General features: G+C 56.5%; 8 protein-coding genes across 8 annotated transcripts; 3 read left to right on the forward strand and 5 right to left on the reverse strand.

Annotated features, from left to right (window-relative positions):
• Window positions 1-50: 50 nt before the first annotated feature.
• Window positions 51-1,883, forward strand: TRAVEDRAFT_176139 (uncharacterized protein; the record flags this gene model as incomplete). The annotated part of the gene is made up of 4 exons (XM_008047277.1): window positions 51-281; window positions 339-434; window positions 492-720; window positions 805-1,883. The coding sequence occupies 4 exons, from the start codon at window positions 51-53 to the stop codon at window positions 1,881-1,883; spliced, it is 1,635 nt and encodes a 544-aa protein (XP_008045468.1).
• A 160-nt stretch (window positions 1,884-2,043) lies between these two features.
• TRAVEDRAFT_54345 (uncharacterized protein) lies at window positions 2,044-3,043 on the reverse strand (the record flags this gene model as incomplete). The annotated part of the gene is made up of 5 exons (XM_008047278.1): window positions 2,044-2,124; window positions 2,182-2,700; window positions 2,781-2,867; window positions 2,925-2,945; window positions 3,005-3,043. 5 exons carry the CDS (start codon window positions 3,041-3,043, stop codon window positions 2,044-2,046), a joined length of 747 nt encoding a protein of 248 aa, XP_008045469.1.
• A 906-nt stretch (window positions 3,044-3,949) lies between these two features.
• Window positions 3,950-11,535, reverse strand: TRAVEDRAFT_75637 (Sec63-domain-containing protein). Its single transcript, XM_008047279.1, has 18 exons — window positions 9,905-11,535; window positions 8,596-9,845; window positions 8,220-8,541; window positions 8,046-8,169; window positions 7,941-7,989; window positions 7,792-7,887; window positions 7,664-7,742; window positions 7,587-7,610; window positions 7,443-7,528; window positions 6,649-7,390; window positions 6,340-6,596; window positions 5,896-6,289; window positions 5,528-5,842; window positions 5,318-5,474; window positions 5,204-5,266; window positions 4,720-5,147; window positions 4,560-4,663; window positions 3,950-4,506 (listed from the first exon to the last, which is right to left on the reverse strand). The coding sequence occupies exons 1-18, from the start codon at window positions 11,468-11,470 to the stop codon at window positions 4,065-4,067; spliced, it is 6,498 nt and encodes a 2,165-aa protein (XP_008045470.1). The 5' UTR covers window positions 11,471-11,535; the 3' UTR covers window positions 3,950-4,064.
• Window positions 11,536-11,842: 307 nt separating this feature from the next.
• On the reverse strand, window positions 11,843-12,934 carry TRAVEDRAFT_32361 (uncharacterized protein). The gene is made up of 5 exons (XM_008047247.1): window positions 12,864-12,934; window positions 12,786-12,806; window positions 12,622-12,729; window positions 12,066-12,566; window positions 11,843-12,006 (listed from the first exon to the last, which is right to left on the reverse strand). The coding sequence occupies exons 1-5, from the start codon at window positions 12,900-12,902 to the stop codon at window positions 11,917-11,919; spliced, it is 759 nt and encodes a 252-aa protein (XP_008045438.1). The 5' UTR covers window positions 12,903-12,934; the 3' UTR covers window positions 11,843-11,916.
• A 1,801-nt stretch (window positions 12,935-14,735) lies between these two features.
• TRAVEDRAFT_75639 (uncharacterized protein) lies at window positions 14,736-16,043 on the forward strand. Its single transcript, XM_008047280.1, has 5 exons — window positions 14,736-14,824; window positions 14,881-14,901; window positions 14,960-15,067; window positions 15,127-15,630; window positions 15,684-16,043. The coding sequence occupies exons 1-5, from the start codon at window positions 14,786-14,788 to the stop codon at window positions 15,780-15,782; spliced, it is 771 nt and encodes a 256-aa protein (XP_008045471.1). The 5' UTR covers window positions 14,736-14,785; the 3' UTR covers window positions 15,783-16,043.
• A 1,247-nt stretch (window positions 16,044-17,290) lies between these two features.
• Window positions 17,291-19,821, forward strand: TRAVEDRAFT_176148 (aryl-alcohol oxidase-like protein; the record flags this gene model as incomplete). The annotated part of the gene is made up of 11 exons (XM_008047281.1): window positions 17,291-17,411; window positions 17,462-17,543; window positions 17,607-17,770; window positions 17,825-17,931; window positions 17,986-18,187; window positions 18,242-18,430; window positions 18,485-18,532; window positions 18,584-18,948; window positions 19,014-19,098; window positions 19,151-19,500; window positions 19,564-19,821. The coding sequence occupies 11 exons, from the start codon at window positions 17,291-17,293 to the stop codon at window positions 19,663-19,665; spliced, it is 1,815 nt and encodes a 604-aa protein (XP_008045472.1). The 3' UTR covers window positions 19,666-19,821.
• A 1,085-nt stretch (window positions 19,822-20,906) lies between these two features.
• On the reverse strand, window positions 20,907-23,340 carry TRAVEDRAFT_157138 (NCS1 nucleoside transporter family). Its single transcript, XM_008047282.1, has 11 exons — window positions 23,187-23,340; window positions 23,027-23,130; window positions 22,740-22,959; window positions 22,607-22,682; window positions 22,523-22,557; window positions 22,218-22,460; window positions 22,142-22,164; window positions 21,678-22,083; window positions 21,535-21,615; window positions 21,336-21,464; window positions 20,907-21,263 (listed from the first exon to the last, which is right to left on the reverse strand). Exons 1-11 carry the CDS (start codon window positions 23,310-23,312, stop codon window positions 21,093-21,095), a joined length of 1,614 nt encoding a protein of 537 aa, XP_008045473.1. The 5' UTR covers window positions 23,313-23,340; the 3' UTR covers window positions 20,907-21,092.
• Window positions 23,341-23,566: 226 nt separating this feature from the next.
• On the reverse strand, window positions 23,567-25,242 carry TRAVEDRAFT_67650 (Aldo/keto reductase). The gene is made up of 10 exons (XM_008047283.1): window positions 25,195-25,242; window positions 24,986-25,133; window positions 24,842-24,929; window positions 24,697-24,788; window positions 24,557-24,637; window positions 24,373-24,496; window positions 24,254-24,320; window positions 24,058-24,186; window positions 23,957-24,006; window positions 23,567-23,897 (listed from the first exon to the last, which is right to left on the reverse strand). Exons 2-10 carry the CDS (start codon window positions 25,029-25,031, stop codon window positions 23,741-23,743), a joined length of 834 nt encoding a protein of 277 aa, XP_008045474.1. The 5' UTR covers window positions 25,032-25,133; window positions 25,195-25,242; the 3' UTR covers window positions 23,567-23,740.
• Between the last annotated feature and the right edge of the window lie 1,213 nt (window positions 25,243-26,455).

Below are 26,455 nucleotides of genomic sequence, written 5' to 3' on the forward strand. Positions count from 1 at the left end.
CCTACATCGTCATCATCAAAGCCACCAGGAACTACCTTCACGCCCCCATCATGGCGACAACAGAACAAACCTCGGCCGCGGCGTCGTCAGACATAACCCCCGCGCTCGAGTTCCCATCCCCGTTCACGTTTATCCTCAACAACCCCGTCCCTCTCGTCGAGCTCCGCCTCCGCCGCTTTGCGCGCACGATCCGGGACAAGCCGCGCTGGTGGGAGAAAGTGCACGATGCAGAAATTGTCGCGCGCTGGACACGCGAGATCGTCGAGCATGACCGCACCATGGTCGAGGAGCTCTGGGGCGGCGAACGGCGGCTTGAAGAAGGCAAGGGCGAGAAACAGTGGCCGCGGGACCCGATTACGGATGCACAGCTGCGCTACTTGTTCGACGAGCTCCGGTACTTGGCGTCGCACCGCGATGAGGAGACCCGGATATCCGTCAGTGAAGCTTCAGTTCTATACAAGTACCGCCACGCCGCTAATTATGAGTTTTAGGAAACAACTATTCCGATGGTGTATGAGTCCTCGGCGCTCATCCCGTCCCCGCTGAAGGCTTCTCTCAAGTCACTGACAAAGCGACTCGAAGACGTCCCAGAGGATGAGAAGGATTGGCACCCTGGGTCAAACAAGCAGGTCCTCGACCTCGTCCACCCCTCACTCTTCTGCCTCTACATCGGACGCTCCTTCGTACACGACCCACATTCGGGGCACCCGGATCCACTGCGTCTCCTCACAAACGAAGAGTACCTCCGCGAGCGTGCTGACATTAAACGGTGCTTCGCGTCCGACGCCTACCAGCGTGAGGCAGAAGACCCACGTCTGCCGTTCGAGTTCACCGTGTCCAAAGCCTATCAGTGGCTCCCGACCGATTTTGCGGTGTCCGATTCCGACCAAGTGTCTGCCCAGGGCTACATCAACAACCTCAACCCGGTGAAGCACGCCGCGGCGTACGGCACAATCTCGTCCATCCTCGAACGATTCCTCCCGCTGTTCGAGCGCGTCGTTGCGGGCCAACTCAATCCACCGCGCCCGCCGATCTTCCCCATAGATCCGGATGATTGGTACACGATGGACGCACCCGACGACGTAGACGACCGCGACGAATGGGATCGCGTCAACCGCTGGCCGGATATCCCGGACGTGCTCCCTTTCCAGCCCCCGAGCCCAAACGCGGACGGACCCGCCGCGCTCAGCCTGCGCGGGCGCACGCTCCAGGTGATCGTCAAGATGGCGAACATCGAGCTCACCCCGGAGGCCCCGTGCTACGCGGGCGGCGCGTGGCACGTCGAGGGCATGGCGAATGAGAGGATCATCGCGACGGGCCTGTACTACTACGACAGCGCAAACATCTCGGAGTCGCAGCTCGCGTTCCGCGCGGCGGTCGGCGACGGCCTGTGCGAGGGCGGCACGTTCCTCGCCTACGAGCAGTGGGACCACCGCGGGTACCTTACCGTGTACGGGCTCACGCACGAGCACGCGCTGAACCAGGAGCTCGGGCACGTCGTCGCACGGGAGGACAAGTGTCTCGCGTTCCCGAACGTGTACCAGCACCGTGTCGCGCCGTTTGAGCTTGAGGACCCTACGCGGCCTGGACACCGGAAGATCCTAGCGTTCTTCCTCGTCGATCCGCTCACGCGCGTGCACTCGACGGGCGTCGTTCCTCCACAGCAGGCGCAGTGGTACAGGGACGCAGTCTATGACACAATCATAGTGAAGAAGCTTCCTGCCGAGCTAGTAGAGCTGATATTGAAGTACGTGCTGGAGAGTGCGGTGACAGTGAAGGAGGCTATGGTGCACCGCGAGGAGCTCATGAGGGAGCGGGCGCAGTTCGTGGTGAAGCACAACCAGAAGATTTTCGAGGCTGAATTCGCTATGTGCGAGCATTGATCAAGTGCAAAATGCCCTCTGTATCATACGTAGTGGTGGTGAAATCCAGTCTTATGAAATTCTCGAGCATCTACGAGTAGGAAAATCAACGTGTTGCAATCATGGAGGGATACTAGGGTGACCTCAAGAGGTAACATTTTCACAACGAGGACCACTGAGACTAATGGGGCATACTGGTCGCCGTCGGATCCTTCGCACGGACTATCTTGATACGTTGCTCAAACTTCGCCTTCGTCGCAGCCTGCGTATGTCGGTTTCAGCCAACCCAGACATTGCGGATCTCTCCACAACTACTCACTGGGTCCCACGACCTGGCCACGCTAGGGCGAGCCAGGTTGTCGTCAATATATTGACGGAGTCGCGCAAACCTCGGGCCCGATTCAGGCTCGAAGATGGCCGCATGCGCCTCCTTTAAATCCTCTGGCCTGCGCAGGCCAAGGCCCTCCTTGAGCGCCAACTGCAAGCGAAGCAGGACGGGAAGAGTGGCCGCGTCGGCGATGGACCATTCGCCCACCGCGAACCCCGTGGGCGGGAGCTTGCTCTGAAACTTGTCCAGCCCCGCGAGAAGATCTTCCAAAGGGGTCCCTTGGAAGAGGAAGCCAAGAACAGACCCCTTGCCCAACGGGCCCGCTTCGAGCCCGCTGTAGAAGAGCCGGGCGCGAGCTCGGAGCGTCGGGTCCGCTGGTAGGAGGTGGGCGTTTGGGAAGATGTCGGCGATGAACTCTAGAATGACTAGAGACTCTGGGATCCCGACGGCGTCAGCGGAGAGTGCACCGCCCGGTTGCAGCTTGGATCCGCCGTACACGAGGTAGGGGACCTGACGCAGAATAGATAATCAGTGAACACCGATATGGGGGAGGTACGCGCGCAACTTGCCTTGGCGGTGTCGGTGTTGACCTTCTGTGCATACCACTCTGGCTTGTCCAACAGGTCGATCACGATGGTATCGTACGTGGCTTTGGCCTCCTCGATGGCCAAACGAACCTGTAGGGAGATGTTATATGTGCTTGCATTGAGTACCGTGTCGACACAAGTGCATACCCGGTGGGGATACGGTGAATCCTGTTGGAACGACTCTGGGTAAATATGCGGGGCTTCAATTAAAGGAGGCGTCGACGTACAACTGCCGCGTAGAGTGTGATCCTTTTGGGCTCAGACATGTTTTGAGAGTGGGAGAATTCTGCCAAGACGTGCAGATATAGAGTGAGGATGCTCGTTTTATCGTAGGCAGGTCATGGTCAAATGATCGCTGCGGACATACAGACTTTGTAATACGCTGCTGGGGCAGAGTCAACGGAAACACCGATCTCGGAGTACCTTCTGGAGGCGCGAAAGGACGCGTACCCTTTGTGCGCTATCGGCGGCCATGGCATGAGAATGCGGTGGCAGTTGTGACGTACAGAGCAGCGCGAAGCGACTGTGAACTGCACCATATCAATAAAAGAGGCACGTAGTCGGTGTCAAGATCGTAAGACTCGGCATACCTGGAAGCAGGGTGGGCATTTGCTGACATGTACTGGCCGGGTATTTATATTCGTTTGCCGATGCAGTACCGGTCGCGGAGCGACGGCAAAAGTGGACCCAGCCAGCTACATTAGCTATCGCTGAGAAAGCAGGCTGATCACCAGCTGCTGGACCCACATTCAAAAGGGTGCTCCTATTACGCTGCGCAGTGTCAGGCATCCTGTAAAACTGAAGGTGGTCAGTGCATCGGGCCTCGAGAGCCAAAGCAGCTTGCGCGAGAAAGGCACAGCTGCTGGCGGGCCAGGGAAGAAGTGGTTGGTTAAGCGGTTGAATTAGACACACCGAAAGGAAGGTTTATCGCGTCGATATTGGGTCGAGAAGGATGGAGGAGGCCAAGCCCAGATAAGATTGGGCAGCCGCGTCCCCACTGGACCCTCGCTCGCTACGATCGCCGTGTGCCTACCAATCGAAAATTAGAAAGTTAGTAAGCGGCAAAGAGACCAATAAGACTCAACATCGAAGCTGCTTCTACGTTGTTCAGCATGCTCGAAGTGCAAGCACTGTCGTTCAGCCGGCGGAGCAACTGTCGGAGCCTGGAGTGACGAAGACAACATTATAGGCTCTACAGATACATTTTAACTGGAAGCCAAGGCGCCAGCACTATGTTACAACGGTCCATGAACGACAACAGCACACATAACAAGCACGAACAGACATCTACTCCTCCATGGCATCATCGCTCTCCTCTTCGCTATCGCTATCTTCGCCCTCAGCAACCTCGAGAGGATCGAGGTCGATGTCGTGGTCGGCGCCCATGTACGAATCGCAGATGACGTAGAGCTTGAGCGCGTGCTCGCCCTGTGGCAGAGAGAACTCGAGGCGCACGGCGAGGTTGCGGTGCACCGTGACCTTCTTGATCGCGAGGAGCTGCTTCGTCTTGGGCTCGCCAACGACGATCCACCAGTTCGCCAGCTTCTTCTTGGGGTAGAATGGCGCGACGACTACCTCGTCATCCTCGTTGACGTCCATCTCCTCGTCGGCGTCCTTCGAGAGCGAGATTTGGATGGTGATTGGCGCGCCAGCCGTGTATTCACCCTTCGCAAGCTCGTAGTTGACGTCCAGGGTAGGATACGAGTTGACGAATGTTGCGACATCCCGCCTAAGGACCATGTCAGCCAACGAAGGAAGGCAAACAGAAGGGCAGTCGCTTACATCTGCCTCGCATCCATCTGCAGGAGCCCGTTCCGCTTGTCGTCCTCCATCTCCATGATGTCGTAGACAGTCTCGACACCGGCCTCTTTGCACCTCTTGATGACCTGAAGCACTGCTGTCAGCGGCCCATGTATAGTTACGATGAACTACAAGCACTTACATCAGGCTCGAAGTGAGGGATCTGCTTCAAGGGCGAGTCGGTCTCCCACGACGCCTGCACGCACATCTGCGACAAGTCCATCGCTCCGAGAGCGTTGAGCCACGCGTTTGATGACATGACGTCGACACAAGCTGACAGCAAGTTGAGGACCTTTTCGAGTACGAGCACCTGGTCCGCGGCAAGGTCTGGAGGGAGCTGAAGACGGGAGAAGTGCGCCTGGAGTAGCAGGAACGTCTTGAAGTGGGGCGCCTCGAAGTCGGCCTTCTCGAGCTTGACGGGAACGCGGTCGTAGATGCGACGCAATAGCACGTCCTCGTGTCGCCGGATGGGAATCGACTCGAACTCTGCAGACGATGATACAACCTCGAGCAGACCCTTGAGCTTCGTACGTTCCTTGAGCGACAGAGTGTACACCTCGACGGTGACATCTACAGGAAACAACGTCAGTGGTGGCGTCAGGAAACTGCGGAGATCTGTAACTTACAAGAAATGTTGTAGTATGCCGCAATCATGCCGAGGTTCAATGGTGACACGTCCATCTCGTCCTCTGAATGATACATCAGACATGGGTTTTCCCCAGCGAGATAAACGGACTCACCGATCGCGATACACTTCGAGTTGACGAGGTCGTTGAGAGTGGACTCGACCAGCTCCGACAGATGATCTGATAGATGCTGGTGGCTGACGTTGTGCAGGTTGTAGTAGTTGGGATTTTGCGTCATGCGGCGGTAGAAGTACGTCCATGTCAAGATATCCTAGAGCAATGTGTTAAGAGTCATATTCAGCCATTTTGTGACCGAGTGCGTACCATCGCATCCTGCTTGTTCTCAATGGTCTTAACAGCGATCTCCGCCAGGAAGTAGTCGTGAAGCATATGCGTCGGTAGATGAGACTCGATGGGGAGACCCTCAGCCAAGAACTTCTTGTAGAAGTCCTTGCGAGTTTGCTGACACATCAGCACTGCGCGGCTCTTCTCGTCTTCAAGCGGGCGGCATGCACGACCCATCATCTGCAGGACGTCCATGACGGGGTAGTCGACGTAACGGTGCTCCTTGCCTTCGTAGTTCTGCACGCCCATGATGATGACCAGGTAACTGGAGACGGGTAGACTCCACGCGGTGTCCTATATGTATTATCAGCGACGCTGCGGGTGTAGATATAGTAAGAAACTCATACCTTGGAAGCAATGAGGACCTGGATAGCGCCGTGCTGGAACAGCCTCTCGACGATACGCTTGTCTTGCTTGTCAAGAGCCTCGTGGTAGTAGCCGATACCGTGTTTCAACGTCTCCTTGAGGCCTGCGTCGGTAACGTGCTCTAAATGAGGCGCAAGGTCAGCTTCCTCAACGTGCAGGAAGCGATTCGGATTGTCGTCGGCGCTGCAGTGGGTTATGATGTCATCGGCGGTGAGACGGCACTGTCGACGAGATGGGACGAAGATGATAACAGGCTTGTGCGGTGAGTATTCGCACATGGCGAGGTATGCGGGCTTTGACATGGCGATCATGAGCGACGGGAAGTGAGGGATCTGGAAGCTCTGGATGTGGATGTCCATGTCGAGGGGACGAGCACTGTGGCATTGTTAGTATCATGCGTATGCAAAGCGTATGCAGGAACATACCTAGGCGGGAAGTTGAAGATGGCGTGTGAGGGTGCGCCCATCCACTCGCCCAAGTCTCGCGCATTTGCCAGAGAGACGCCGCAAGCGACGATACGGGTCTTGATGTCGGTCTGCGCCGAAACATAGCGAGTGCGAGAGATGACAACTTCATACGTCGGCCCAACCTCTCCACCAACGAGCTGGACCTCGTCGGCGATCAGCAGCCCGATGTTCTGGACATTCTTACGCTGACGCCATCTCCGAGAGAGAACGTCCCACTGCGCAAACATTAGCATATGCTCGATTACGTCCTCAAGGAAGGCAACGTACCTGCATAGGAGTGCAGACAATCAGGTCGCCCTTCTCGAGGAGGCGCAGGTCCGCGCTCGTCTCGCCAGTCAGACTAACAATCTCCTTGCCGCCCTGCAGGCTGCCAAACTTCTTACGCCATTCTTCCACGCGCTGGTCGACCATCTCCTGGTAGGGCTCGATGCAAACCGCCCGCTTCTGCTCGCGCTTGCTCCAAAGGCGGAGTAGAGCGAACTCGGCACAAATAGTCTTGCCACTGCCAGTCGGCGCGCCAATGAAAACGTTGTCGTCTGTCGTGTACAGGGCCTGGAAGACCTGTGTTTGGATCTTGTTGAAGGTCTCGATGGTCGACGAGTAGATGCTCTCGAAGTCCTTGTTGTGCAGCGCCGAAAGCGGAAGAGCTTGCAGGTCGAGGAGGGGCGTGGGGGCAGGGAACTTCTCGGGGAGGATGAGATGCTTGAAGGAGATCGGGAGGCGGGTCTCGGCGTGCAACCAACGGTCAGAGACAATGGAGATGAAGTAGTTGGGAGGGACGGGCTCGAACATGGGGACAGTGAGGGTCACGTAGTGCTCGTCTTCGGCATATCGCTGGCGGAGGATAAAGGTGTCGTGGAACAGGACGATCTCGCCGTCGACGTCCTCGACGAGTATCCAGAAGGATTCTGACCCGCCGTGGACCTTCTCGTCCCATCGGAAGTCGGGAATGATCGTCAAGTCGATGCGAAGCAAGGTGCGCGTGATGGGCTGAACCTGAGCTTGCAGCCTGCGAAGCCACGATTAGACCTGAAACATGAGGCTAAAGCGTATAGACGTACTGAAGCTTGGGGAAGTTGTGGACGAGACGATGAACCAACCGACCAGCGTTCTGGATCCCGATGAGTTCACCAATCTCGGGCGGGCTCTGCATACAATGTTAGCCACAAAAATTACTCAGGACGATGTCATTCGAATATGCTCACCAGATCGAAGTAGCGGTACCAAGGCTGTCAACATAAAATTAGCATAGGTGCCTGCACAGTGAAGTGCATGTACTTACGAATTGCTTTGCCTCAGCCTTCCGGATGATCTCGCTCGGAACGCCCTTGAATTGGCGCAGAGGCGTCATGGATCCCCACCTGTAAGAATTGTAAGCGACGCTCCGCGTCTGACAATGGTGTGTCTTACATTCGCCGCTCCACCATCTTGCACAAGTCAAGGGCCGCCTTCGCAGGAACAGCCCAACCACGCTTCAAGCAGATCTCGAAGATGGCCCGGATGATACTAAAAAGAAGTCAATCAGCTGTACAATGGACAAGAATAGGTAAACCTCTTACCGTCCGGCTGACTGTTGAACATAGACCATGTCCGCAACGAGCGCGAAACCTGTATCCAGTATGAGCTGACAGTTTCAATGCGAATAGTGTACATCATTGACGTACCTTCGAGCTTGAGCTGCGAGACGTAAGCCTGCAAGAGGACATTGATCTTGGCAGCAGGCTCCTCGACCGCCTCCTTGACAGGGATAGGCACCCGCTCAAGCAACTTGCCCAGCTCGAGCTTCTCCTGCAGAGAACGTCAGAAGCCACACTCGCATATGATCGTGAACAACTCACATCTTGCCGGACGGGAATGAGCTTAAACTCGTTCGAGAGCGCGAAGACGCGGAACAGCTCGAGCATCGACATTGTGGGACGGAGGTGCTGGTTGTAGGTTGCCATCGAGCTGTACGTCACGTAGTAGTGCGACGCGATGCGGCCCAACTCCGTGCTGTGGAAGCGACCGGTAGACCGCTCGTACTTGATGAGGTGGCACTTCTCTAACAACGCGGCGGCGGTGTGGACGATATCAGCGCGCTTCTGAACCAGCGTCGGGTCGCCCTCTGAGTAGTCGATGCCGACGCTGTACAATACGGGGTCCTTGAGCATCCGAACGTACCTGTCATTTTCGATTATTAGCGTCATTCCATACCGTTTGAGAAAAGACACCCACAGGTAGGTGTAACCAAGCCACTGAACGGCCTCATCACGGTTCCGGATGGTACCGAGGACGATCTCGGCGTTGAGGTTGTCGGTGAGCTTCGCGACGAACTGCGACTCGATGGGCAGCTGCTGGTTCATCAAGCTCAGGTAGTATTGGAGCTCGGAGTGGTTGGTGATGATCACACCCTCTCCGTACGTGTCGTACTGAGGGCGACCAGCACGACCAAGCATCTGCAGGACGTCCTGCGACGACAATTCCACCCAGCGACCCTTCTCCGGGTTGTAGATCTGGGTCCCCTTGATGATGACGGTGTGGGCAGGAAGGTTAACACCCCACGCGAGCGTCGCGGTACAGACGAGAACTTGAATGTGACCATCGCCGAAGAGCTCCTCGACGAGCCCACGGTCCTCCCTCGACATACCGGCGTGATGGATACCGAAACCGAACTGAAGAAGGTCCTTCAAGTTCGGGTCCTTGACGTTGTTCGACTCCTCGAGCAGGATCTCACGCGTGGCGCCCTCTGGCTTGACGAACTGCGTGATCGTCTCCTTCTCGATCGCCATGTCGCGGATGAACTTCGCCGTCTTCGCCGTCTCCTTCCGGGAGTGGACGAACACGAGTGTCTGGTTCTTCCCAGCCTGGTCCAGAACCTTCTCGTAGCAAACCTCGTTCATCACCTGGTACCGCTTGATCGCCTTCTTCTCGGTGACACCGATAAATTGCTGCTGGAGGGCGCACGGACGGTACGACGCGTCGAAGTAAAACAGGCCCTTCGTCGTGTCAACGCGAAGGAAGGTAGCGACGTCCTGGTAGTTAGGCAGCGTCGCGGACAGGCCGACGAGCCGCACGTACTCGTTCGTCTGCTCCATGCGGCGGATTGTTCGAGCGATGACCGACTCGAGGACTGGGCCGCGTTCATCATGCAACAAGTGAATCTCGTCGATGATGATGAGACGTACGAGGTTCGTATAGCTCGTGTCCGTGCTCTTGCGCGTGATGACATCCCACTTCTCCGGAGTCGTGACGATGATCTGCGTCTCCGAGATTTGCTGCTTCGTCATTTGAGAGTCACCGGTGAGCTCGCCGACCTTGATACCGTAAACCGCCAGTCGCGAGCTGAAGTTGCCGACCATCTCCTGGACCAAAGCCTTCATGGGAGCAATGTAGACGATCTTGAAAGAGTCGAGGTCGAAGGTGCCGGTCTCTTCGTCGCGGTACTTCGACAGCTCATTCAAGATGGTGAGCATGGCGACGTTGGTCTACGCAAAATACGGTCAGCTGGTCTGTTTCCTCCGAAACATCGAAGTATGATACTCACCTTACCGGCACCAGTCGGTGCACACAGCAGAATAGGCTCATCAGTGCCGAACGCAACCGGGTAGAGCTTGCTCTGAATGCGGTTGAGGTTCCGGTAGCCCTTGAAACCCTCGCGCGCCCATTCAGGTAGAGACTCAATGAGAACAAGCTCAGAGTCGTGCGTGGGTTTCGACTTCGGAGCAGGAACATGAATCTCCTCGTAGCCCTTCTTCGCGCGCTTGAACGAGCCTTCAGGGAGCTTACACTTCTTGTTTGACATCAAGTGCCCGCCCTGGCTGAACGCCATGCCCTCTAGGTCTACCATGGCTTTCGGCTGCACTATTGAGCCAGGCGCAAGGGTACCAGTCTTCGGCACGGCCTCGATGTTTGGTGGCGCGTCGACGTCCATCGACTCTGTCTTCGTCTTTGTCTTCCGGTCGCCCGCTAGCTCTCGCAAGATCCAACCAACACCCTTCTCCCGCATCGCGACTTCCACGTTGACGCGCTCGTCCGCGTCACTACGCATGAGCTTCGTGCACCAGACGACAACGTCGCGGTTCTTGACGAACTTGCGGATGATGGGGAAGTGCTGGTAGTCAAACAGCTCCATGAGCTGGTTTTCGCAGTCGCGGACGCTAGACTCAGAACCGAGAATCGAGAGGACGGAGGAGGCTTTGTCGGCGGCAGTAACAGGATCAGGGTACACCTCTGAGATTTGGCGTTGGACCCAGAAAGCGTCGATAGAATGTGGCGAGACGACGTCCTTGTCGACTTGCGCTTTCCCTTGACCTACTGCCGAGGACCCACCGATAACCAGCTCATCGTCGCCCTCGAGAGACTCGGGTGGTGGTTCCGCACCCTCCGTCGCCTCCTCTTCTTCGTCAGACTCCTCGCGAATCTCGAAGCCCTCATCTTCCTCTTCCTCCTCTTCCTCTTCGTCGAAGACGACTGCGACACCCATCTCGTCGTCGAGTTCCGTCTCCTTCTTCTCCTGGTCCGGGTCGGCAGCCTTCTCATCCTCGACGCCGTAGTCGGTGATCTTCTTCGACAGGTTAATGAGTTGCGAGAATGTCTCGTTCGAGACAGGCCCCAGAATTTCCTCGACCTCCTTCTTCTTGTCGAAGTCCTTCAGGTTCTCGTTCTTCAACGCCTCGAGCGCCATGTCGGCCGCGCTGCGAACAACATCTTGCGCCTGGTCACCAAGGGCCTGGTGAACACTCGCGAGCACGAGCTCGTAGACCTCGCGCGTCTCCGCGGTTCGTGGCCGGTACGTGAGGCCCTCGACGTCCTCCGTCGCCTCAATGATGTCCGTGTAGCCAAAGCCCGTCACGTCCGCCGTTCTCCGCTTCGCAGGTTTGTCCGCGCCCTCCTGCCGCTCCGCGGCCTTCTTCTTCTTCTTGTCGAGGTCTTTCGGGGCCTCGCGCTGCACGCGCGAGCCCATTTCGCGCGGGTCGATGCGCCCGACGAGAGACGTGGGCGCGCCATCCGGCTCCTTGTCGCGTCGAGGCAAGGCAGAGCGGTCGGCGGTCAGGACCAGAGAAGAGATGGCAGCATAGTTGTAGCCGGACAGGTCCCGTTTGCCCGACATGATGACAGCAGCAACGAGTGTAGGAGGAGGGAAGGAAAGGGGGTCGAGGGCGTCCTCGACGTCGTGGACGGCGTTGAAGGATGCAGCAGCTGCAACCCGGCCACCTAAACTTTGGTCGGCAATTTCCGATTACGCACCCAGCGTCTCTTCGCGACCCCAACGGGCGCTCACCGTACTGCACAACTCCAGTGCACGGGCCACCGCAACTGCGATTTCCGCGTATCATACGCACATTGCGGTAGCCAGGGTAAAAAAGAAAGGCAGAGGGATCAAATGGTATGTATAAAGTTATTGGTCCGTTTTATCATCGCCGTTCACCGCTAATCATCGAGGCGCACACCCATCCATAGTTTTGAATAACGGTTCGCTAGATAATTTTGCTCGATTTCAACCAAATTCTAACATTACGACTTTGTGGCAGAGAGATAAAAAAATGTGCTGTTTTCTCAGGGGAGGGGCATCTTCAGCTCGCTGGTTATGACTCCGGTCTTGCGGAACCTCTCGAGGCGCCGCACCATAGTCTTCTCGAGGGCCTCCTGCGCAACCGCGGACAAGATGTCAGCTGCTGATAATCGGCTCATCGCTGCACTCTTACCCTGTCGTAGGTCTTGCTCATGCTGGGGCGCGCCACATTGTCCTCGAGGTACTTGCGCAGCCGGTCGAAGCGGGGAGAGTTGAAGGCGTCCCGCGACTGCTTCACAGTTTCCGGCGTAAACATCGCCAGCCCATTCTCGAGCGAGTGGACCCAACGAAGAAGGATAGGAGAAAAGGCAGCGTCGGCGATCGACCACTCCCCGACGACATAGCCGGTGGGCGGAAGCATTCCCTGGATTGTCTCCAGGAGCGCGAGCATGTCGTCCGCGGACACGGTGGCGAAAATGAAGCCCAAGAACGCTACAATGAGCTTCGTTTCGATGAACATGTAGAAGGTGCGGGCGCGTGCCCGCAGAAGCGGATCGGCTGGGAGGAGGTGGGCCTCAGGGAAGGTGTCGGCGAGGAACTCCAAGATGACAAGGGACTCCACCAAGGTGGCGGCGTCGGGAGAGGGCTCCTCGTCCTCGTGCAGCTCTCCACCGCCGTAGATGAGCGTGGGCACCTGCGGGAAAGGTTGAGTTGAACTATTCGTGAGACATGGGCAGAGCTTTACTTGCCTTGCCACCGGCCTTATTGACCTTCTTCTCAAACCATTCGGGCTTCGCGATCAAGTCGATCCAGATAATGTCGTACTTTGCCTTAGCTTCCTCGAGTGCAAGACGGACCTACGTCAAAGCTGTTGATGCACGAAAACACACGAAACTTAGAGCGTTAGCCATACCCTGTGCGGGAACGGAGAGTCCTATCATAACACATATGTTAAGACATGGCGTGCTGAGGAAAGAATAAAACCGCATACCACTGAGGCGTAAAGGGTGATTCTCTTCGTCTGGACCATTGTTTGAAGCACTATGAGGTAGCTGAGAGTGCATACAGTAGGGGGTGCGCTATTGCCAGTGTCTCCTAGCCATTGCAACTTTTATAGGACGCGCGGGACCTTTCCCGCCGCATATGCTGAATTGAGCTGGCGTGTACCACCGGCAGACGGCCTAGGTCCTGCGGCCTGCGCATGTCTGCCACTGCGTTCCGAGAGGACGCGTGCTTTCGGCTCGGTTCACCAATGCCTCACGCAAGAGCAGCCGGGCCTGCGCAGGCAATGTCCAAGTAGAAGTACTGCGCGTGCGTCGTTAGTTTCTAGAATCTAGATCAGACAAATCGATGAGAGCCGCATTCCATATAGCGAGGGACGTATAGACTCAAATTCACCTTGAACGGGTGTTTTCTACAGACAAATAAGGCGCTCCTATAAGCCTCCGGGTGCAGTCACATCGGTAGATGGGTTGGCGGTATAGGCTGGCACCCGGGACATAGCCCGACCGCGTTGTCGCTTGCTTGCATATGCCGACCGGGACTATCGCGTTAATGCTCGCAACACATACGGCTGATATGTTTCTTGTCACGTAGTATGTCCAGAGCGGGAGAATGTTGGCAACATTCGTGACTATCACTGTCGGCATGTTATGGAGAAGTACCTGAGTAGTAGCCAGGGTAGATAGCGTGGCGCTGCCAGTTAGAGCAAATGCGCCAGTGAATGGTGTAAGTTCGGAGGGTTGTAGTGGAGTATGTATATTGACTTCAAGCGAGACATGGCGACTCGGACTTGGGCTGACTTGGGTTGAGGAGACTCGTTGGAGTCGAGCTGCCCTCTTCGCGGCAGACAACCCGGTGATGACCGAAGTGTCGCCGCTTACTTTTCTTAGTTTTGATTGGTAGACAGCGGGCGCTCGTTTCTATTTTCCGTCTCCGCTGCACAGCTGCATATATCGCCAAAACGATTCCAGAGGTGGAATCGTTCTCTGTATGTTCACCATCCTGGACACATAGAGCTGGCGTTCTTTACTCTACTCTTGGCAGACAATCTTCGACACAACATCAATATAATACCCCCTACTCTGGCTGGCGACTTTATCCAGCATACCCAACGCCTTTTTCTCTAGCCAGCCAGCAGCCACCAGTCAATGAGACTCCATTTGACGAGCTAGCGCAGTCCTCGAATTTCAAGTAAACCTCGACGCTAACTGGACGCCTCACTGAGAGCATACCTCATTACCTTTAGTGATTACAGCGCACGGCCCGCAAAGGGCCTCACACGACGAAGCACAGCTCATATCGATTATCCCATCCTCACGCATGGAAATCCGATGTCTCGACTCTCGACGGCCGACGCACCATACAAGAAGACAGGAAGCCTCAGACTGCGCGGTGCGTTATCTTTACATATGAACGCCCTATTGAAAGTGGGTTCGGCAGCTTGTCACCTGCCTGCTTTCTTAGCGAGAGCTAACGTAGCTGGCTGAATCTTCCATAGCCGTCGCTCCGCGACCGGTTCGCGTTCATATACAATGCATCGGCGAACCTATAACCCTACCAGTACATGTCAGCAAGTGTGCGCGCTCTCCTTCTACTTCGGGGCGCCAAGTCCCACGATCTCGACACCGTCTGTGCGTCTTTCTATCAACATGCAGCAGTTCGCAGTCGCTCCGCGCTGTTCGTTGCATTACAGCCGCCGCCGCATTCCCATGGAATGGCTGCCGGAAGCGTGCAGAGAGTACGCGTCCTTTTGTGACCCCAGAAAGTTCTCCGAGACCGGTGTTTTCACCGACCACGCCGGCGAGCACTGTATATCCGCAGCGGTCATTTGACCACCACCTGTCAACTATAAAACCAGCAACGCATTCCACACCAGTAGACGTCTCAGCAGAGCTCTTCCATCTTCGAAGCATGTCTGAATCCAAGAGGATCACGCTCTATGCGGCACCTGTACGTGGATATCGCTCTCGGGATCGGACTCACATTGACCTCGAATCGTTTCGCAGGAATCGCCGTACCCCCACAGGGTATGCACGTGTGTCGGCATAGGATTTAGTGCATGCCACGTATAACATCTCCGCACAGGTTCGTTTGGCACTCGAGGAGGCGAAAGCCAACTACGATGTCATCTGGATCGATCTGGTAGACAAGCCAGAGTGGTATGCGCAGAAGGTCAACACCGAGGGCGGTAAGGTAAGTCTCACCCTAGCGCCCCCTCCCATGCCGGCGTCCATTGATCTTTCGCGCGCCAGGTCCCCTACCTCGTCTACGGCGGACCCAAGCTGGAGCCGGGAGACGCGCTCTCCGGTGACGCCGTTGGGATCCCAGAGTCTCTGGTCATCCTAGAGTTCATCGCCGACATCTTCCCAGACGCCCACCTCCTCCCGGCGGACCCGACGCTCCGCGCCCGCGCGCGGCTCTTCTACAGCTCGCTCGACGCGGGGCTGTCCAAGGGCTTTGTCGGCTTTCTCTTCATGGGGATGCCCCTGAAGGATCTTCTCGCAGGCCTGGACGACATTCAGGGCAGACTCCCGCCTACGGGCTTCGCCGCGGGCGAGTGGTCTATCGCCGACGCGGCCGCTCTTCCTACCTTGCTTCGTTTGCAACTTGCGCTCAAAGACGGCATCGGCTTGTGCAAACCCGAGGATTTGAAGGAAGCTTATGAAGTTGTCTTCGAGTCCCCGAAGTACGCGCGGCTCCGTCAGTATATCGACGACAACGTCGCGCGGCCTAACGTGGCCAGGTCCTGGGACCCGGTGAGTAGTCGTGGCAAGATTGTATCAGCAATGACTGAAGCCAGGATAAACAGGCTGCGACGAAGGCGAAGTTTGAGCAGCGTATCAAGATATTCCGTGCGATGGATCCTACAGCGACTCGCATCCCGGCGCACATATATAGCCAGCCTTGAGTAGTTAGCAGGCCCGGGGGCCTCGTTCAACGCGATATGGATGTCTCCGGAAGCAGATCAATCCCTCCATTGTAATCTTCGAAGCGCGTTTGAATAAGTGTCAAGCTTTACAATTCTTTACAAGGGGACATTCGAGCGAGAGCAGAAGCAAGGCAGAGCTGGAAGAGAGTACCTACTAGTACTGGCAGAGCCTCTCACTGTCTTAAGCGCTGGCGTATAGCGGAGAGCCCGTCCATGACTTGGGCGCCTGCGACCCTCTCTTCCTAACCACCTGCACCAGTGCCTCGCCTCTCCTAACAAACCTCCCTGGAGAACTTCTATCTCTATGTGACATGATAACTGCAATCATGAACAGTGTGTCCGCTCATACTCGTTTGATATACTTGGCAGGCGACATTTGAGCGCGATGAACATACGGCGTTCTGACTCGCGATAGGACGAACGGCGAGGGTACCGCAGCCTTGCACGTTGTCTCCCTCCAGAAAATCCACGGATCATGCCCAATGTACCCGGGTCATCTACCTCCGATGATCAGGAGGACGAGCACTTGAGCGCAATGTCCCCAATTTTGTCGGTGATCTCGCACGCCCGTCCTCCAGCAGCGACGATGTCCCTGCTGCATCTGCATGTCCTGCAGGATGCCGCTCATGTGTCTGTAACTGATTGTTCTTCTGCGATCTCACAGGCGTGAGTCTCCTCCCGCCCATGTATCGTTGCTGGGCATCGTCGTTCGTCGGTGCTTCTGATTGGTCTGGCACAATGTCAAAGTGGACCAGCCATTGACCGCCATCGATAGCAAGGTACGTATGGCACTCAACCGCTTTTCTCACTACCTGGCAGGACCGGTTCGCATGGCCAGTCATTTATCGAGGTGCCCGTTGACGTCCTCTCCACTTCCATTTGATGAACTTAGCACATATGCCAGGTATCCGCATATGTGACAGCATCCCGCGCAACGCTGCGGGATCCAAGGATCCTGCAGGCTGCGCCGCCACTTCGTGCTCGGTCGGCAGTCTCCAGCAGGATCAGGACGTCGCCCCGTCCTGGCAATTCGTTCACAGACCCTGCAATTTAGCCGTGCGCGCGCACAGCTTCTCCGTCAAGAAATTCATATCAAACGACCGGGCCCGCGCAGGCGGTGAGATCCGCTGCTTCACCATTGGTCACAGGATGGAGTCGTACACGGACGAGGACGCCGCTGCGCGCAAGGGACGACGGGCGATGTCCGTCACCGAAAAGCACGGATGCATCGGGCCCGCCAAGAAGATGAGACTGTTGGTGCCGTGCGCGTACGCTTCCTGATGCTCGTCCTCGCGGACCCCAGCCTTGCACCGCTGGGGACGACCAGGCTGGGAGTCTATCACTGCAGGCACCGTCACCGCCTCTGTTAGTTTTGATCCTGCCATATGCCAGTCGGGTATTTAGGCGAGTCCTGTTTGATCTGCGCGCCACCTCTCTTGCTCACCACATCGTTGGTTCGTGCAACAGACCGCCACCAGGCCGCCACCATGCTCTCCCGTCCTCTTTTGCCCCTGGGCCTTTTGTGTCTCCTTGGTCAGTCTTCGGCGTCGCTGCTCACCGATCACACACTGGTCGCCCATAAGGCGTACGACTTCATCGTCGTTGGAGGTGAGCTTTCATGTTCTGGCTCTCAAGCCCCCACGCTGACGTCTCTGTAGGAGGAACTGCGGGATCCGTCCTCGCAAACCGCCTGACAGAACACGCCGGGGTGAAAGTTCTCCTTATCGAGGCGGGCGTCAAGTAAGTGTGAATCGTTCACACGAAGTCCATCACGGCTCTGATCCCGTATGATGGTACTCGCAGCAACGCCGCAGGGCCGAACGTCGATGAGATCCAGATCCCGTACTTTGTGTCGCAGATAGACGCGACCTTCGACTGGAACTACACGACCGTCGCCCAGGGTGCGCTGCAGAACCGCACCATCCCGTACCCGCGCGGACATGTTCTCGGCGGAAGCACCTCCACGAGTACGTGCCGGGAAGTGTCATTTACTAGGACGCGCACTGACCCCTCTTCGACAGATTTCATGTTCTACACCCGAGGGTCTTCGGATGAGTTCAACAAGCTAGCGCGTGTGTCCGGTGACGACGGTTGGTCATGGAAGCAGATACTTCCATATATCCTCAAAGTAAACCTACACGTCCTACATGAATGGCAAGGCACATTACTGACAATCTCACAGACTGAAACGTTAACACCACCAGCGGACGGACACAACACGGTGGGACAAGTCGACGCGCGGATACACGGGAAGTCCGGGCCCGTCCTCACGAGTCTACCGGGGAATGCGAGTGTTCTCGATTCGCGAGTTATCCAGACCACGTCGCAGCTCTCCGAGTTCCCCTTCAATCTTGACATGAACTCCGGGAATCCTCTGGGTGTTGGTCAGTAGTATTATCTGCTATACTGGACGACATCTGGCTAACTCTATAACGAAGGCTGGTTACAGTCGACGATCGGACACGGCGTCCGCAGTAGCGCAGCCACGGCCTTCTTAACTGAGGAGACACTCAAACGGTCAAACCTCGACGTACTCATCGGCACTCGGGTCACGCGGCTCATCCAGTCCAAAAGCTCCTCAGCAACGCCAACGTTCCTGGGTGTCGAGCTAGCTCAGACTGCGACGGGTGCGATTGCTCTCTGCGTTGCAAAACAGTCCGTGCTTACACATTTCAATCCAGGTCCGCGTGTGCAGCTCACAGCAGCGAAGGAAGTCATTTTGTCTGCAGGTACGTACATCATTGACAACCTGGTATGGTGTCGCTCATTTCGTTGGCTAGGCTCCATCGGCACCCCGCAAATTCTCATGCTCTCAGGGATCGGTGACAAAGCAGAGCTGTCCGCTCACAAGCTCGCCACCGTCGTAGAGCTCCCTGACGTCGGCAAGAACATGCAAGACCACCCCTGGGTCCCGCTGCAGTGGCAGGTCAACAGCAACGACACGCTTGACACGATCAACAGAGACCCTACGCTCATGAACCAGCTCCTCGCGTTGTACGACTCGAAGAAACAAGGTCCGGTTGCAAACAACCCGGGCGGAAACCAGATCGGCTGGTTCCGCCTACCCTCAAACTCGTCAGTCCTCAAGCAGTTCGGCGACCCGACAGCGGGCCCGTTGTCGCCGCACTTCGAGCTTACTTTCGGGGTGAGCAGTCTCCGCCGCAGGACCCCCGCATCTGTCGATACTCACACGCGGGGATGCGCCAACAGAACTCTTTCCTGTCGTTCACGCAGCCCGTGCCCGACACAGGAAACTTCATGAGCATGTGTGTCGCGCTCGTGTCGCCTACCTCCCGTATGTGACCGCGTTCTATCGCATCCCCAAATCTTACTAACAGTTATTGCAGGCGGTTCGGTCACACTAGCGTCGGCATCGGCCTTTGACGCGCCTCTCATCGACCCGGCGTTCATGCAGACGGAGTCAGACCTGGCCATCCTGACGGAGGCAGTGAAGGCCGCGCACCGTTTCGTGGGCGCGCCCGCGTGGAAGGATTTCATCATCGCGCCCTTCGCAGACGCCGCCCAGACGACTACGGACGACGACATCCGCGCGTACATCCGGAACATGATCGCGACCTTCCGCCACCCCATGGGGACCGCGACGATGTCGGCCGAACATGACGCGGCGGGCGTGGTCAACCCCGACTTGCGCGTCAAGAAGATCTCCGGGCTCAGAATTGTGGATGCCTCCGTATTCGTGCGTATCATCTAATACAAATGTGCGGGACCGCGAGACTTTACTGATGCACACTGCTTTCAGCCACACATCTTTGGTGCCCATCTGCAGGCTCCCGTCTACGCCATCGCGGAGCGTGCGGCGGACTTGATCAAGCAAGCCCATGGCATCCCCCTGTCGCGCTAGTGATGTAGCCGGACAGATCATGTCGTTGACATGTTACAACTCAGTTGTGCGTATGCGTACATGCAAACGAGTCACTTGTATATATTTGTGGATCACGGTCCTTGTAATTGATGGCATCGTAGCGCATATTCAATAATATACCAACTGCACAAACGCGACTTGCCCGTTAGCCGAAAAATGGCAAAGATGCGCGCCCACGGCTACGACAATCTTGAGCGGACGGGCGTTCGGGTGGCCGAACCGAGGTCTCTGCTCAGTATGATGTTATCGACCCTGCAAAGAGGCTCGGGAAGCATTGACTGCGTTTGGTTGGGATAGAGCCATCATTAACAGCGGGCGCGACGGGCGGCGGCCTGCGCACAAAACCCGCTTGTGCCTGCAACTTCCCATCCTCACAGCAATCGCTTCCGATGTCGTCCATCGGGTTCCGTTGGCCGACTTTCCATCATACGCGCTGCGCTGATGATGCCGGGGCTTGCGTAGACTAGAATACCCGAACGATGACGCTGGTCATATAGCACGCCGACAGCGATCAACAGCGGGTAAGCAACATGTCATTCCTACTTGTTCCAACCATCGCTACCCCTCTCCTGAAGGTCCCGCTGCTTCTCGGCCATGCGGTCTGCACCTATCAGGGCATGACGCCCCCACGTTCGCCCCCTCAGACGGACGAGCAGAAGCGATTCGCGATCCCGGACTACATGACCAGGACAACGGCTGTCCAGATCGCGGTCACCGCGGTTGCAAAGGTGTGTCTCCTCCGGCAACATCGGGTGCTCGGGCCATGTGCTAACCCGAGTTCGTGCAGTATGCCCTGTGTAGTGTCGCCGTCTTCGAGGCAGGCGCGCTCCTGGCACGGGCCCATCCTTCGGCCGTCTCTGATCGCATACTCTCAGCACTCTTTCCCTATGGGGCGGACGGCGCGTACGACCTGACCATTACACCCTTGGGCACGGCCGCCTGCGTGCTCGGGATCACGGGAGGCCTTATCCGCATCTGGTGCCACCGGACCCTCGGGAAGCTCTTCACCTGGCAAATGGCCGTGCAAGACGACCACCACCTGGTTACGAGCGGGCCGTATTCCTTCGTGAGGCACCCGAGCTACACCGGATGGGTGCTCATGGTCGCCGGGAATTTCGCGCTGCTGCTGAGCAAAGGGTCGTACTTTGTCGAGGCCGGGCTGTGGACGCGGCTGACGGACAAGGTCTTCGCGGTCGGGCTGATGGGGTACTTGACATTCGTGTCAATTTCGCTTGTGAGCAGGGTGGCGAAGGAGGACGCGGTGTTGAGCAAGGAGTTCGGGGCGCAGTGGGACGAGTGGACGAAGAAGACCCCGTACCGCCTTATTCCGTACATCTACTGAACGGCTTCGTGCGAAGCGAGAATGTACAATCAATATGTACAGCGACTACGACTTACAACTCAGGTTACACCACGCTTTTCACCTCGTCTTCGACAGATTGTTTTCCCGACTGTGATGCGCTATCGGCCTCAGAGTCTTCCAACGGTTCACCGCCGGTGATGGCCTCGTCGAGGAAAGTTTCCTTTGCAGGGAACATCAGCGACAAGAAAGAGTATACGGTGACCGAGACGAAGAACTGCAGGAACAACAGGGCGCCATCAGTATCGATGCAATGAGCCATACAGACCAGGGTAAATTGTTCACTCACCCCGAAGAGCCAAGCGAAATCGAAGATCTTGACAGCCCCACCGACGTGTACGGATGGATTCACTGCTGCGATGAGGCCGGGCAAGTTTGGAGGCACCGCGACCAACAACGTTGCCAGAGCTCTCCAGTTCTATTGGACAGAAGCGCCCTCAAAATCAGTCTTCCCTCGCATACTCCCACGAGAAGCACAGAACACTCACGAAGCCATACGTGTAGCGGTATCGGCCGTGCGGGCGATACATCGATGGCACGTCGACGCGGCCGCGATGTACGATCCAGTACTGCTCCGCAGGCACAATCAGCAGGTGCGCCCAACGTACAATGTGACGGCAGGGGTACTCACGTCGGCGACCATGATGCCCGCGAAGGGCCCAAGAAAGACCGTGTACCCGTTCATGAATGACAGGAACCCCTGTGCTGTCGTGACAATCTCCCATGGCACGAACGCCCAGGGCCCGACTATCGCGGTGATGACCTGCCCGCGCCGGATGTTGATGTATTTCGGGAAGAGGACTGTCATGTCGTTCGCGGCGGAAAGGGTGTTGGCAGAAATATTCGTGCCGAGGGTCGCGAGCGCGAATGTGAAGGCGGCGAAGAAGGCGGCCGGGCGGTTGTCCCAGTGGTTGATCAGAGTGAGCGGGTTCCAGAGGACAGATCCGTAGAGCACTATTCCCGCGGACGTTACAGCGATGCCAATGAAGCCAACCAGGGTGAAAGCGACGGGGATCACCAGAAGCTGAATGTATTGCCTGGGGTATTCGGCCTTCTCAGAAACTGATGCGGGATTGGGTCATGGAAAGAACTCACGCTCGCTCGTTCTTCGCGTACCGCTGTTAAAATTGATCAATAAATGTAAGAAGTACATACTCAACGAACTACTCACAGTAAAATCAGGGATGTTCACCGCGAGGGTTGAGTATATGCCTAACGCGCTGTTCAGCGCACTGAGCCACGCGTAGGAAAGGGTGCTTCCGGAAAGGTGCGTGTGTTGTCCGAATAGCCCTTGGCTGGCGGGCACCTTGACGAACGACCAGATGAGGATAGCGATCCACGCTGGCGGGACGACTACCGCTTTGAGGAGGAAGAACCAACGAATCTTCTGGGGCGAGACGAACATGAGAGGAATCTACCAGCACGCCATAACCATTTAGTGGAAGCTCCGGTTCAGCCGTCCCTGAGGTCACTCACCAAAATCAGCCAGTACAGGAAGTAGCACATGATCCCTGCATGTGCGTGAATATTGCAAGGAAGCAGAGTAACTGGTTGACGTACCAGAGGTGGTGATATGTGCATCTGGCGGCAAATGGTTTGGCATCCTCGCTATTGACGGCCATATCGCTTTCAGCATCTAGCAACCGTTAGTAACATAGCAAGATGTTTGTCAGTCGTCTCACAACGGACACACCTGGAAGACACACTGAGATCCTGTGTACGCTTGGATACCAAGCCAGAACATCGAGAGCACCATCCGGCTGATCACCGTAAAGTAGCTGAACCAGAACCCAAAGGACGACCGGTTGAGCACCGGGAAGCTGACGTGCAGCCGCGCGCCGATGGTCCCGTTAAGCACCATGACGAGGGAGATTATGATGTGCCCAACCGCGATGGCAGGTAGGGCCTGACGCCTACGTTGTATAAAATAGACAAGTTCAGTGAGATACACCACTCAAAATCTATCTACGTTTGACTAACCACGAGAGCCCGATGGCGAGCATGCTAGATGCAAGCTGCCACACCGCGGCGTTCCAGGCGTCTGACACCCAGTAGGCGACATAGTTGAATGTCGACCATGTCCTCTACATCATCCTGGGCGTCAGCGCAGTCTTCGAACGTCAGAACGAACGAAACGGACCTTGTGTGGCGGTACCGGGTCCATGTCCTTGTTCGACCATCGTCCGCTGGGCGCGAACGACGACGGCTCCCGCTCGAGGGCCCAAGCGGACGGTGTCGTCCATGCAGACAGTTTCGCGCACACCATCGCGTCTGACACTGGCAGTCCTGACGGGATGAGACAGGCTGGCGTCCATACCGTGTTCCGGCCCCATCATGTATATGCGTCTCACGCCCGCGGTCTTGGCCAGCGCTGCGCGCTCACGCAGACAATGCCCCCCACCCTCCAGGACACGCGCCAGTCCGTGTTTAGTGCGTTGCATCCACGCAGATCATCAGAAGCTCATCCGGAAGGAAGGGGACGCTGCCGGACGGAGCAGCGCTGGGACTGCGGAAGGAGTGGGATCAAGGGCTGTGGGAAAACACGGTGCAGCGGCGGCAGCATCTCAAACACTGCCGCTCGACGTTACCGGAGTAAGTATATAATCACAAAAACTGTTGTACAAGTTGATGCAGACGTTTCGGTTCGTGCTAGGATGTTTCGGGAGCATACTGGTCGTCGCAAGGCCGCCGAGCTTAATCGACATCAACCGGGTTCCAGGTGATCGCCCCTGCTTTCCCGCGGTCGAGCGCGTCGATGCTCGCCATGTCCTCCGCATCGATCTCAAAGTCGAACACGTCAGCATTCGAGACAACGCGCTCCGGGTTGGAAGATTTCGGGAGCGGGGCAAAGCTAGAAAGAGACAAACAGCATCAGCGCGAGTCCAATGTCTAGATCATCGACGCATGTACCCGCGCTGCAGCGACCAGCGAATAAGGATCTGAGCAGGCGTCTTGTTGTACTAATTCCAGGTCAATTCGTGAACAGTAGAATAACGACCTTGAATGCAAACCTTCTTGGCCGCAGCTGTGATAGCAGGGACGTCCCACTGTCCGCGTATGAGCGGCGTGTACGCCTCGATGAGAATGTTGTGCTTCTTGCTATAGTCGACGATCTCCTTCTGCTGGCATAGGGGGTGGAGCTGCGCGGGGTAGCGGTTAGTGCCGGAACCCTGCAAAGTGCGGCGGCCGCCTGAGCTGGGAGCTCACTTCGATTTGGTTGATCGCAGGGGTCTCCAGCCCGGCCTCGCGGATTTCCTCAAGGTGCTTCACACCGCTAAGAACGTATTTCAACAAAGGCGCGTAGATAGGGTTAGATGTAGACGTACTAGTTGGAGACGCCGATGGCCTTGACTTTGCCCTGCTTCTTAGCTTCGATGAGGGCGCGCCATGTCGCAAGGCGGCGTTCCTTGTCCGACATGGCGCTGTGGATGAGAATGAAGTCGAGGTACTCTGTGCCATCGAGTGTAATCAGTGCGTGATTTGCCTCTTGCAATCAAGAATGAAACCTACCAAACTCGAACCTCTTCAGGGATTGGTCCACTGCCGCGAGGGTGGAATCAAACCCGTGGTCTTCGTTGGTGAGCTTCGTCGCTGTACATTTCATTAGACATTGAGATCGAGCGGGGTTAGATGTCCCATATGGAGCTTACTGATGAAGACCTGCTCGCGCGGGATCCCGCTCTCACGAACGGCCTCGCCGACCTGCGCCTCATTTCCGTAGTACCGCGCAGAGTCGATGTGGCTGCGGGTACGTTAGGTAACGATACACGCGTGTTGGTTAAGAAAGCTGCATACAGGTAGCCATGCTTCAGCGCAGCCAGGGAGGCCGGCTTTGCGTCATCGTTCTGGTAAACTCCGAGCCCGAGGAGTGGCAGGTCATATCCTGCGAATTCGCGTATAAGTCAATAGTGTGTAGGTTACAGGGCGGCTGATGCTTACCGGACGACAGACGGGTGCTCGATTTGATCGATAGTTGGGCTGCCATGCTGTAGGTGAGGTGTCTGACTATGTCACAACTGTGCTCGGATTGCGGGTGTTGTGGACATGGCCACGAGGTGTACTCTCCATATATACCCTGGTGCGGCGACTGTGCGTTGTGTTTGACAGATCAGTGACATCTTTGGGGGGACAGTGTTGGCAATCCGTACACGCCTGACTTGAGAGAACCAAGGATGGATCTGTCAGCAGCGGAAGCCCCCGGCCTGCGGGCGGCCTATCCACAGAAGACGCGCAACCACAGAATCGTGCTTCGTCTGATGCATTGTCCGCGCCCAACCAGCGTGAGCTCCCAGGACGCAGCGTTCGTGTGATTGATGCATGTGCGAATCAGAAGGTGCATGTCGAGGACACAGTAGTAGCTCTAGATCTCAAGTAGCTGCATTCAGCAGGTCACAGCCTTAGGATGAAAGATACATATTTCTCAGCAGGAAACTGTTGCGCAGCCAGTTAGAGGGTGACGGAGAAGAATCAGAAGCTGAAGGTCGCCATCGTTGCATTGCCCACTGGGCGGAGGTCATACAGGTGATAACCCTAGTTCGCGGCATGCCGTCGTATTCCCCGCCAATACTCATCAAGCATGGAGAATCAAGAGCCAGCGTAGGATTCAGCAAGTCCTGCAGGTCAAATGCCGTGATTAGTAGGCAGATGGGAGACGGGCAGTACAGAAGCGTGGAGGACGCGGCCATGGTGGCAGAAAGAACATATGTTTGGGCGCTTATACGACACTCATCTCATGCTCCGGAGTAAGCGCCCTGCGTTTAGCAACTCTTCTTCCTCTGCAACGACGATCTTCATGATCTTACCCCAGACCCACTGAGAGTGCGAAATGAAAACTCAGAACTTGGCGTGTACTTGTGCGATGCGGCAGGATTCTTCGCCGGTGGGAAGCCTCCGCGAGGGCCATGCCGAAGGCGCGCGACCGGCGACCTCGTACACTCGCAGCAGAATTTCGAATCTTGCGGAGATCCTTGAGTGACTGTTGTCATTTTCACACCTACATTGCTAGTGAGTCGATGGCACCTTTCATGCGGTGTAACTATATTACTAACCTCCTTTCCATACTGATAGGGAGATCACGAAAAATGGCTGCTTCTCCATCAAAGCAGACAACCACCTGCATTCCTTGCGTCCCTCGAAGCTTCTCAGCGCGATGAAGTATGCATCATCTCTCGGCATGCGGGGCTGGAGGCCTCATGCTGTATTCGGTGCGCAGATGATATCAGAACCCCGCTAGATCTCGCACCGCTCTAGGTTCCCAAGACGTGCTCACCCAACGGACTCGCCCAAGCCGCCGTGTCTGGCCCGGCTGACCGAGCCCCCACCCGCGCCCACTCCCCCGAACGCTATCATGCGCCGCCTGCGCTCCTTGTTCTCTAAATCACCCTCACCCTCGCGCCGCTCCCGCAAGTC

This window comes from Trametes versicolor (assembly GCF_000271585.1).
Source record: "Trametes versicolor FP-101664 SS1 unplaced genomic scaffold TRAVEscaffold_17, whole genome shotgun sequence".
NCBI classification, from domain to species: domain Eukaryota; kingdom Fungi; phylum Basidiomycota; class Agaricomycetes; order Polyporales; family Polyporaceae; genus Trametes; species Trametes versicolor.

Bases quoted from the DNA above. Each gene is read 5' to 3' on its own strand.
- TRAVEDRAFT_32361 (XM_008047247.1), bottom strand. From the start codon at position 12,902: ATGGTCCAGACGAAGAGAATCACCCTTTACGCCTCAGTG. The intron at 12,567-12,621 runs GCAAGTAAAGCT...CCTTTCCCGCAG, and splicing joins TCAATAAGGCCGGTGGCAAG to GTGCCCACGCTCATCTACGG. The intron at 12,007-12,065 runs GTAAGAGTGCAG...GCGGTTGCGCAG, and splicing joins TGAGCAAGACCTACGACAGG to GAGGCCCTCGAGAAGACTAT.
- TRAVEDRAFT_75637 (XM_008047279.1), bottom strand. From the start codon at position 11,470: ATGTCGGGCAAACGGGACCTGTCCGGCTACAACTATGCTGCCATCTCT. The intron at 7,990-8,045 runs GTACGTCAATGA...TACTGGATACAG, and splicing joins CTCGCAGCTCAAGCTCGAAG to GTTTCGCGCTCGTTGCGGAC. The intron at 7,529-7,586 runs GTGAGCATATTC...CATTGTATGCAG, and splicing joins GGTACCGCTACTTCGATCTG to AGCCCGCCCGAGATTGGTGA.
- TRAVEDRAFT_75639 (XM_008047280.1), top strand. From the start codon at position 14,786: ATGTCTGAATCCAAGAGGATCACGCTCTATGCGGCACCT. The intron at 15,068-15,126 runs GTAAGTCTCACC...TTCGCGCGCCAG, and splicing joins TCAACACCGAGGGCGGTAAG to GTCCCCTACCTCGTCTACGG. The intron at 15,631-15,683 runs GTGAGTAGTCGT...CAGGATAAACAG, and splicing joins TGGCCAGGTCCTGGGACCCG to GCTGCGACGAAGGCGAAGTT.
- TRAVEDRAFT_67650 (XM_008047283.1), bottom strand. From the start codon at position 25,031: ATGGCAGCCCAACTATCGATCAAATCGAGCACCCGTCTGTCGTCCG. The intron at 24,930-24,985 runs GTAAGCATCAGC...GCGAATTCGCAG, and splicing joins GAGCACCCGTCTGTCGTCCG to GATATGACCTGCCACTCCTC. The intron at 24,497-24,556 runs GTAGGTTTCATT...TCGATGGCACAG, and splicing joins CCTGAAGAGGTTCGAGTTTG to AGTACCTCGACTTCATTCTC.
- TRAVEDRAFT_157138 (XM_008047282.1), bottom strand. From the start codon at position 23,312: ATGGTGTGCGCGAAACTGTCTGCATGGACGACACCGTCCGCTTGGGCC. The intron at 21,616-21,677 runs GTGAGTACCCCT...CCTGCGGAGCAG, and splicing joins CGGGCATCATGGTCGCCGAC to TACTGGATCGTACATCGCGG. The intron at 21,465-21,534 runs GTGAGTGTTCTG...TCTGTCCAATAG, and splicing joins ACCGCTACACGTATGGCTTC to AACTGGAGAGCTCTGGCAAC.